The following is a 10,476-nucleotide window of genomic DNA, read 5'->3' as shown; positions in this document are numbered from 1 at the left end:
TACTCTACCAAGCTCCATCCTAAACACAAATTTTGGCCATGTGATACCAAAATCTGAGATGAAACTCACAGTAGATGTACACATTTTTCTCATATGCCCCTGATCCTGCAAAGATTTATGCACATATATAACACATATTAATTCTTCCCATGGATGAAGTTATGCACGTTTAAATCTTTGCAGGATCTGGGCTTTTGACCTTGTCTACACCAGAAGAGAAGGTGTAGATGAGAGAAGATGTGATAGAGCGATACAAAATAATAAATTGCACAGAGACGGTCAATAGGCCTCTCCTACTTTACCTTTTGAATTATATCTGAACAAGAGGACATTCAATGGGAAGGTAAGATATATAGCATGTATAAAAGGAAATACTTTACCCAGTGCATAACTAATTGGTGGAACTCACTGCCACAAGATATATTTGAGGCATTCAATTTAGGATTCAAGAAATATATTTATATAGAAAATGTGAACATCCAACATTATATTAGATGGGCTACATTTTTACAGAAGACCATTATGTTTCAGGATGTAAAACATCAGTAACTCAGGGGGAGTAAAAGAAGAGAGAGTAAAATGCCCTCCTGGGGCATTTGAGCCAATGGGAGCACAGCAGAAAGGTTTAATCTTCACTGGTTCCTAAATTGCTGACACTTGGGATTTTGGGACCCTCCACCAAGGGAGTAGAATTGCTTCTTCTGTGGTTCTTGGGCTCTTCTACTGCCTGGTGGTGGTAGGGGGAGCGGTCTGTGACCAGGCCCTGATTTTCAACTTGTGGGTCACGGACCTCTGGGTGCCCCCAGACTATGCCTAAGATTTCTAAAGGGGGCTGTACCGCTATTCCAATCTTTTTAGGGGTCTGCAAATGAAAAAAGGTTAAAAACCAGTGCTCTATGGGGATCAGCAGCTCTGGGGAGACAGCACTCTAAGGCAGCCAGCCCCTCTGCCACCCCTTATCCATTTTTCCTTTTTCCGGAGTCTGCAAACACCCCATGCGGTCACCCGCCCGCGCTGTAAGTGAGAGTGGGGTAAGAACAGACTGTCCTGCCCCCGGTGGGCGCGGGGCAACGCAACAAAGGGTACGAAGAAAAGGGAACCCAGGCGCGCGGGGACGGGGGGGGATCCAGGGGCGTGTCCAGCTGAGGCTCTGGCCAATGGAAGCGTCCAGGCGGAGGGCAAGGACTTTAGGCTGATGCCAATTTGTGTAAAACTGAGGGGCGGGGTGGCGAGGCGCTGGCCAATAGAAGGGCGGAGCGGTGGGAATTTTTGGCGGCTCCCGCGTGTGGGACTACGGGGAGCGCGGCGCGGCCAGGTCCCTGGCCAATGGGAGCGCAGCGGGGACGGCCCCGTTCGGGATTGGCGCAGTGCCTGGCGCTGTGATTGGGCAGCCTGGCGTTCTGGCGCCAAATTCGAAGGGAATATAAAGTGTCCCCGGGAGCGCCGCAGCCCCACCGTCGCTTTTGCCTGTGAGAGCCGGAGTCACCGCCTGTCTCTGCCCGCCCGCCAGCCATCGCCGCCATGATCCCCGCCCGGGCCCCGTTCTCCGTCCGCAACGAGCAGCCCCGCCTGTCGCCCATGAAGAACCTGGTCCTGACCGACAAGGAGAACACGGTGAGTGTCCCCGTCACCCCCCCTCGCCCCAGCTCCGGGCGCGGCGCCCGGCCCCTGCCGGATCCTCTCACCAGCCGCTGTCTGTGTCTCTACAGCCCCCCGCGCTCAGCGCCACGCGGGTCCTGGCCACCAGGGCCGCTCGGAAGATCTTCCAGGAGGCGGACGCGAAGCCGGTGAGTCCGGGGCGGTGGGGATGGCGGGAAGGAGAGTGGGCCGCCAGCCGGGCTGGGGATGGCGGGAAGGAGAGTGGGCGGCCAGCCGGGCTGCAGGGGGAGCCTCCCGCAGCTTTTTGTTTTGGCGCCAAATGCTCCTGTCCGCCAGCGCGCGGGCGGCTTCACCCACCCTTTCTTCCTCCACCTCCCCCGTCCTCTTCGGGCTCTGCCTCCCCCCTCGCCCTCTTTCCCTACCCGCCCTCAGTCGGGGGAACCCCAATTCGCCCCACTTTGGGCTCTCCCTCCCCCCCGCCGCCCTTAGGTCAGAAGTATCCCATGCCCCCTACAGACTAGGGACTGAATGGCTTGGCAGCAGTTTTCCAGAAAAGGACCTAGGGGTTACAATGGAGGAGAAGCTGGATATGAGTCAACAGTGTGCGCTTGTTGCCAAGAAGGCCAATGGCATTTTGGGATGTATAAGTAGGGGCATTGCCAGCAGATCGAGGGACGTGATCGTTCCCCTCTATTCGACATTGGTGAGGCCTCATCTGGAGTACTGTGTCCAGTTTTGGGCCCCACACTACAAGAAGGATGTGGAAAAATTGGAAAGAGTCCAGCGGAGGGCAACAAAAATTATTAGGGGTCTGGAACACATGAGTTATGAGGAGAGGCTGAGGGAACTGGGGATGTTTAGTCTACGGAAGAGAAGAATGAGGGGGGATTTGATAGCTGCTTTCAACTACCTGAAAGGGGGTTCCAAAGAGGATGGCTCTAGACTATTCTCAGTGGTAGAAGAGGACAGGACAAGGAGTAATGGTCTCAAGTTGCAGTGGGGGAGATTTAGGTTAGATATTAAGAAAAACTTTTTCACTAGGAGGGTGGTGAAACACTGGAATGGGTTACCTAGGGAGGTGGTGGAATCTTTTTCCTTAGACCTTTTTAAGGTGAGGCTTGACAAAGCCCTGGCTGGGATGATTTAATTGGGGATCCCTCCTGCTTTGAGCAGGGGGTTGGACTAGATGACCTTCTGAGGTCCCTTCCAACCCTGATATTCTATGAACTCTCCCTCCTTGGAATTCCCTGTCTTTTTTTTTTTTCTGCCCCTCCTCAGCTGCTTCCTGCCTCTTCTTCCTCCTCCTCTCCTTCCCACTCTCATCCCATCCTTGGGATGGGAGGTCTCCAATACTGGGAATGTTGAACTCAAGTTTTCCTGTTGTGCCTCCTTTAGTTGAAACCCAAAGCAGTGACACAAGCTCCTAGCAATCTGGAAGATGAGCCCCTCCTACGGGAAAATCCCCACCGGTTTGTCATGTTCCCCATCCAGTACCATGATATCTGGCAGATGTACAAGAAAGCAGAGGCTTCCTTCTGGACAGCTGAAGAGGTGAGGGGCTCCCATTAGTCAATCCCTGCTCTGGTTGCTTCAGTGGACAAACCCACCTGACATTACAGTTCAGTCCAGCTCATAAGGGAGCATGTTTTCCCCGGAGTGTTACTTTATTTGCATTTCAATAAAGTCAAGAAGCCTCAGTCATGAATCAGGACCCTATTGTACTAGGTGCTGTACAAACACAATAAAGATTGTCCATGACCCAAAGAGCTTACAGTCAAAGGGTACGTCTTCCCTTAAAACTGTACCCATGTAGTGCTTTTGTTTAGAACTACCTGTGCTGATTGGAGGGGTTCTCTTGTTGGTGTACATAAACCATCTCCCTAAGGTGTGGATTTAGGTCCATGGAAGAATTCTTCCTTGACTTAGTGCTGTCATGGGGACTTAGGTTGGCCTATGCTGGTCAGGGGTGTGGGTTTTTTGCACTCCTGACCAATATAGTTAAACAAATCTAACTTTCTAGTGTTGACATGGCCTAAGTTTGGTAAGAGCCAGCAGTGACTGCTTGTGTATTAAGTGTACTGTTGCCTTCAAAAGATTAATTTATATCAAATGTATGATTAAATAGCTTTGAAAAAAGTGACATAAAACAAGCACAGCTTTCCGTGGTTCTAAGAACCTATTAAACTTCATTTATTGCAGTGGTATTTTAGTTCACAGACCATTGAGAAAATGGGATGTTTAATACACAGTATAACGTTGCTCTAAATATCTATCTAGAAGTACATTCTTTAGTACAATGATAAAATTGTAAATGTCTGCTTTTGTTTTTCAGGTTGATCTTTCCAAAGATATTCAACACTGGGAGTCCCTGAAGCCTGAGGAGAAATATTTCATTTCACATGTCCTAGCCTTCTTTGCAGCAAGTGATGGCATTGTAAATGAGAATTTGGTAAGTACACAAGAGCAATCCTAAAATGGAAATCATTCTGTTAACAAAGTTGTCCAAATAAAACTCCTATTAATGAGATAGCACCTGTTGAGCTACTTCTGCTGTAAAACCTATTAAATCTATAATCCATTTTTTGGTGAGGGAGAGGGTGGGGAAGTTGCACTCAGTAAATCAGGGATTGCTCTGTAAGACAGGACTCTTGTGTACTTTTTCAGAAACTAAGCTTTCCTTCTTGGGAGGAAAGAGGATGGCTTTGTAAGAATACATGATTTGGGAGTCTGGTAACCTGGCTCTGTGACTGCACTTTTTTGGGGGGGGGGAGGAGAGGAATGAATCACTTCCACAATCTTGTTTGCTTCATCTAAACTGGTGGCAGTATTTGCTTATCTTATAGGGCAGTTGAGACTGAAATAACATTTATACTGTGATGTAAAATCCTTGTTCATTAGCTGCAGGAGTGCAAAATATTACTATACTTCTATCAATGCTCCACTTTCCTGCCCTGGATAAAGCAGAGATGGGAAAACTGTGCAATGTTACCTTATGGCCAAATACTTAAGGAGTTAAGATGAGATCAAGCCAGAACCTAAGATTCCTGGCACTAAGGAGGAGCCTGTTATTCTAATGCACTACACTAGGCTTAGCTTTTGAACATGAAAACATTTGTCAGACCATAGGGGGTGTACAGCAAAACTGGAGATACTTGTGGGGGTTTAGCAAATAACTGCAACATGTTAAGTGGGTAATGCTTTCTGCAACAGTCATGTTTGGTTTCTCCTCTAGGTGGAGCGATTCAGCCAAGAAGTACAGGTAACAGAAGCTCGCTGTTTCTATGGCTTCCAGATTGCTATGGAAAACATACATTCAGAAATGTACAGTCTGCTCATAGATACTTACATTAAAGATCCAAAACAAAGGTTAGTATCACATAATGAAATGTTCAAGTTGCTGTAAAGTCCTGGTGGAATCTAGTAGTGATACTTCTGTTTTAAGTCCCTTCTGTATTGTTTTAAGATTGAGAATTTAATTTAGACTGGTGAACATACCGTGGAGAACTCTGCAGGCATAGGGCCCTACCAATTTCATGGCTGTGAGAAAGTGTCAGATCATGAAATCAGCCCTCCCCTGTGAAATCTGATCTCCCCTCCTGCTGGGAGCCTGGGGCTTCTAGCTGCTAGTCCCACCATGCTGGGGTGGGACAGGATTTGTCCATCCCCTGCATGGCTGCTCTTGGTGAGGAGATCAGACCCACCCCCAGAGGCAGTGCAGAAATGAGGTTGGTGCACCTTCACTTCTGCGCTTGCAGCAGCCCAGAAGCTCAACTCCAGGCTTTGTCTTCTCCCCCGACCCTGGGCCAGCTCCTGCCACAACTCCAGGTCCTGGTGCTGAGCTTGGCGCTTCCTCCCACAGCAGCTTCTGCCAGGCTGGAGGCTTTTGCACCTGGCAGCTGCAGCTGGGGCATTCTTGGTGTCTGTGTGCCCCCCTCTATGACTCCAGTGCCCAGCCTAGGGGTTCCTCCTCCCATGTGGGCTTCTGCAGCTCAGGATTGGGGCTTTTGCCCCCTGCTGCTTCAGCTCGGGATTGGGGGGTTCTTCCTCTGGGACTGGGGCACCCATTTGTCCTGGGGGGCCCCAAATTGGCTGGGGGCTCCTCCCTTAATCTGTCCTTGGCACGGACTAGCAGATAGGAGCACCCGACTGGGGTGCTCCCAGCAGCATGGGGAAGATCTACCCACCTCCATCTCTGGGAACATCCTCTAACTCTACAGGAAGCTAAGAGGGTGCTGCCTTCAGAAGGCAGCACAGAAGTGAGGGTGGCAATCTTGGGACCCCCACTACAACAACTTTGCATACCCACCTCATGATCCCATTTTGGTTCAGACCCAGCACTGAAATTTCAGATATGAACAACTGAAATTGACCAATTTTAAAAGCATGAAATTGACCAGAATGGACCATGAATTTGGTAGGGCCCTATATATTACAGAACAGTAAGGTGCAACAAACTGTACCGGAGGCTGGACTTTGAGATTAAAAGCAAAACAGATTTAACTTCAATAAGTGATAAATGAGGGGATGAAACAAAGTCAATCTATATAGATACTTAAAACTGGACTACACTCTAATATGAGAGGCACTTGCATTGGCTACTTGATAAGTTAAGTGACCTAGAACAGTTTCTATGGGAACCATTATAGCTTGTATCTTTTTGACTTGTACACTGAAATCTCAGGTTTAAAACTTGGTGCATCTTCCCATGTAATGGTTGTCTATGCCTGCTGTGTGGTTAAACTGAAATTATGTACTACCATTGTCAGCAAGTCATAACTATTTCTCAACCAGTCTTTTCTAATGTAGTAAACCATGCTCATTTCTCACAGCTACAGATACACACAGCTGGATGCTTTAAAACTTTGCCTTTGAGTTATTAAAACACTAGTGCTAAAACTGTCAACTTTAAAAACAAACTAAACCTTACCTTGGGCTGATGTAAACATATCAAAGTGAGCCTGAAAGATTTCAGAATTAAGTATGTGAAAATAAGGTTTATGGATTAGTTCTACAGTTTTTTAGAAAGCTTATCACAAGAAGACTTTGAAACCTGCAGTTTGTGCACCAAAATGTTTGAAAGGCCATGAGTACACTTCAGACTACAATAGGGATTGATGCACTGGAATTCTGGAACAGTGGTGGTGGGCTGATATAAGGGATAAATAGCACATATACAGTATGTCTATGCTGGGATTAGCACCAGTGTGGCTACACAGGTGACAATCCTTAATGTAGAAAAGTTCTTAAATACTGGTTTCAAAATGTGCTGGTTAGTTGCAGGTAATTCAGGTTAATCAACGACAAATCTGTTATGACAGCTAGTTGCAAATACCTACTGCACTGGTGTGTTGACTTCTTCCCCTTCTAATGTACTATATGCTTTCCAGAGAATTCCTTTTCAATGCCATTGAAACGCTGCCCTGTGTTAAAAAGAAGGCTGACTGGGCCATGCAGTGGATTGGGGACAAACATGCAACATTTGGTGAGTGCATTTCTGAACTGTGCATTTACTGGATGCTAAATGTTTCCTTTCCTAGCAAGAGTGAAGCTTTCGATAGCCATGCTTCTCCACATTCCAAAGGATAGTGTGGCCAAAGGGCAAGTGATTATTTGCCTTCCTTCTGGAAGAAGGTTGTAGTCTCAGATAAAGCAAATTATTCTCAGAGGCTCCCCTTTGCTGTGATTGCATTTTTAGTTCCAACTGGTCCCTTATGACCAGTGTCTCTAGTTGGCAGTATGTTTTTCTGTAGCTGCTTGGAAGCATGTATAGTTATTCCTCCTAAGGAACTATGCTTCTGTTGAAGGATAAATATTTCATCTGCTTTATGGATTCTTGATTGCCTCCCTTGGCAGGTGGGAGGCAATTGAAATTCCCATTATCCCTTGAGTATTAAATCTTTGCTCATATGTTCTCAGACCACTCTGGGTTCTGACTTGCAGGATGTCAAAACAGACTAAAATTGATCAGAATGTTAGTGTAACATGATAACATTTCAGGCCATGGCTACATCAGAAAAGAAGTGTTGAGGAAATCCTGGCTTACTATTTTCTTACAGCCTTGTACATGGGTTATTTAACACTTGTTTTTTGTAGTGAAGAAAGCCATTGTTTCAGTTCCAGAGAGAATCTCATGAATGGAAAACTCTCAGTATACTTTGAATTTTAAGGCTAGGTAAACATTTACTTCAGTGCAAAACTTACACTAATGTTTCCTGACAGGAGAACGTGTAGTAGCTTTTGCAGCAGTGGAAGGAATCTTCTTCTCTGGCTCCTTTGCATCCATCTTTTGGTTGAAGAAGAGAGGGTTAATGCCTGGACTCACTTTTTCTAACGAACTCATCAGCAGAGATGAGGTGAGAGAACCTTGTAACAATCTCTTATTACAGTGCACCACAAGGTACAAATGACCTTATGTTTCAAAACAATTATTTATAATTCTTATGAATTGTCTGGTGCTAAATTAAATGGATAAACAATATCTGGGAATAAATAAGACTTGAATTGAGGCAGTGAGTGTATAAACTGTTTCCACTACAGTGGTGATTGGAGGGAAAGTCTAGTAAGAAGGCTGCCTACTTAATTGTGCACTTTGCCTCTCCATTCAAAAGCCAAGGCGGAAACTACAAAGTGACCCATTTTCTCTAGGGGAAAATCATCCTGGGGTTTGATGGTGTCTGATTTATGGGCTTTTAAAATCAGAGGCAAATTTGAAGAGGTGGCACTTCTAATCAATGTTCCTGAAATAATATCTACACATTCACCTTTTCAGGGTTTGCACTGCGACTTTGCCTGCCTAATGTTCAAGCACTTGATTCACAAACCATCTGAGGAAAGAGTAAGAGAAGTCATTACCAATGCTGTCAGGATAGAGCAGGTGAGCAGGTCTTCCTTGTTTTGGGTAGTAAATGCTCACATTTTAGCTTAAAAGACAGAAAACTATCAGGCCATGAAACTGCTCTAGATCAGTGGTTCTCAAACTTTTTTCCTGCAGACCACTTGAAAATTGCTGAGGGTGGATCACCTAATCTTTCCAAATGTTTGTACTGTTAGCTAATTATTGTAATGCACTTTGGATAAAAGCACTATATTTAAAAATTTTTTGTTCTACAAATAAAATCACACAACTGTGATTTTAATATCATTAGAAAGTTAAGACTACTGTGATGGATGTGCCCTCTCTGCGCAGCACCACTAATTAGGTGGGTGGTCCTTAGTTCCCTCTAAGGTGTGTGCCTGCGTGGTCGCACATGAGAACTATCTTTGGACCACCTGAATAGTGGTCTGTGGACCAGTTTGAGAACCACTGTTCTAGATAATAAAATGTTTGTATGCTGAGGCCTTCTGTACTAACCTCCCCTCTTCATACCTGCAGGAATTCTTGACAGAGGCGCTACCTGTAAAGCTGATTGGCATGAATTGCACTTTAATGAAACAGTACATTGAATTTGTAGCAGACCGACTTATGTTGGAGCTGGGATTTAGCAAGGTAAGATTTATAAGCAGTGCCTTTCATTGGAAAAGGGCTGCATTCATTTGATATTTCCTATGAATCTTGAATATGTAAAATGGCTTCCACCATTTATTTAATGTGACAGTCTTCAGCTCCTGACTAAAAGCCAAGATCCTTCAAGCCAGTTGGTTGTTTCCACTGATCTTAATGCCCACTGTCCTGGATGGAGACCCATGTGATACATATTGACAAATAAACCGTGATGGAAAGAGGACAATTGCAAGAACCACTGTGCTTCTGCCTTTCTTTAGGAGAGCAGCAGATGAAAAGGCATCCATGCCTTGGATGCTGTACTTCTGTGAGTGGGAGGGGTTTCACATGCCAGATAATAAACTGAATTACTTTGCATTAAGTAAACTTAAACTGCCTTTCCCACTCCTAGTCCTCACTTCCCAGTTGATTCTTTGTTTTCATTCTACTCCCAGATGTGAAAACCCATTTGTGATTAGAAGTCTTGTTTTTCAGATATTCAAAGCAGAGAATCCATTTGACTTCATGGAGAATATCTCACTGGAAGGCAAGACTAACTTCTTTGAGAAGCGAGTAGGAGAATACCAGAAGATGGGAGTAATGTCAAAACCCACAGATAACTCTTTCACTCTGGATGCAGACTTTTAAATGAACTGAGACCACTTAAGATACAATGGGTGTGCTGTTTTGAATGAAACATTGCTTTCAATATGAATTCACATTGTGACTGGATATTATACTGAAATCCCACTCCTGAACAGTGTAGGGGGTATGGTACTGTTTTGAGGAGGCTAGTATAGCTACAGCAGTAAAATTCTTTAATTAGATATTGCCAATGGTGTTAATTCATAGAATGCTTAGATGGAGTAACTTGTGTTATAAAATCATTTCCTGAAAAATCCTCAATTCTTGAAGTGATCTCAAATGCCATCCCTTGCAACAGGGAGGTTATACACAGATATCACTAGTTTCTGGAATTTCTATCTCAGTGCTGGAAGTGCTTGAGAAATGACAGTCTTAAATTAGATTTGAGAGATTTGGCTCTCAGATACTGTAGGGGAAGCTACATGACCTCACTGCTTCTTAGCAGGTTTTAAGTTTACTTTTTACTATTTGTAATAGTTTGTACATAAACCTGGCACTTTAATATTAAATAAAGAACTCTGACGTAGTGTTTTTGGCAACATTAATATTGAAGCTTGAGTTTATACTAAACTTTTAGACATCACATTGCATGATAACCTTTTTTGTTTTTATGCTTATTTACTTGTATGTAACTTAAAATGATAAAGCTTTGAATCAGACCTGCTGGTTATCCTGACAGATCTGTTAAACTTCTGGCAGTGTATAAATACAAACTATATGGAAGTTGAGAAGCTTATTAAAAGTCTAGTGTT

The 10,476-nt window shown here is 44.7% G+C and overlaps 1 protein-coding gene across 1 annotated transcript; it reads left to right on the top strand.

The window, feature by feature from the left end:
- The first annotated feature begins 1,227 nt into the window (after positions 1–1,227).
- Positions 1,228–10,265, top strand: RRM2 (ribonucleotide reductase regulatory subunit M2). Its single transcript, XM_073336027.1, has 10 exons — positions 1,228–1,614; positions 1,710–1,787; positions 2,995–3,150; positions 3,932–4,048; positions 4,832–4,965; positions 6,987–7,081; positions 7,819–7,952; positions 8,369–8,473; positions 8,972–9,085; positions 9,575–10,265. The coding sequence occupies exons 1-10, from the start codon at positions 1,522–1,524 to the stop codon at positions 9,725–9,727; spliced, it is 1,179 nt and encodes a 392-aa protein (XP_073192128.1). The 5' UTR covers positions 1,228–1,521; the 3' UTR covers positions 9,728–10,265.
- The last annotated feature ends 211 nt before the right edge of the window (positions 10,266–10,476 follow it).

The sequence above is a fragment of the Lepidochelys kempii genome, chromosome 3 (assembly GCF_965140265.1).
Source record: "Lepidochelys kempii isolate rLepKem1 chromosome 3, rLepKem1.hap2, whole genome shotgun sequence".
Lineage (NCBI taxonomy): Eukaryota > Metazoa > Chordata > Testudines > Cheloniidae > Lepidochelys > Lepidochelys kempii.
Note: the sequence above shows the minus strand (reverse complement) of the source record. Positions and strands in the feature narration are given on the sequence as shown.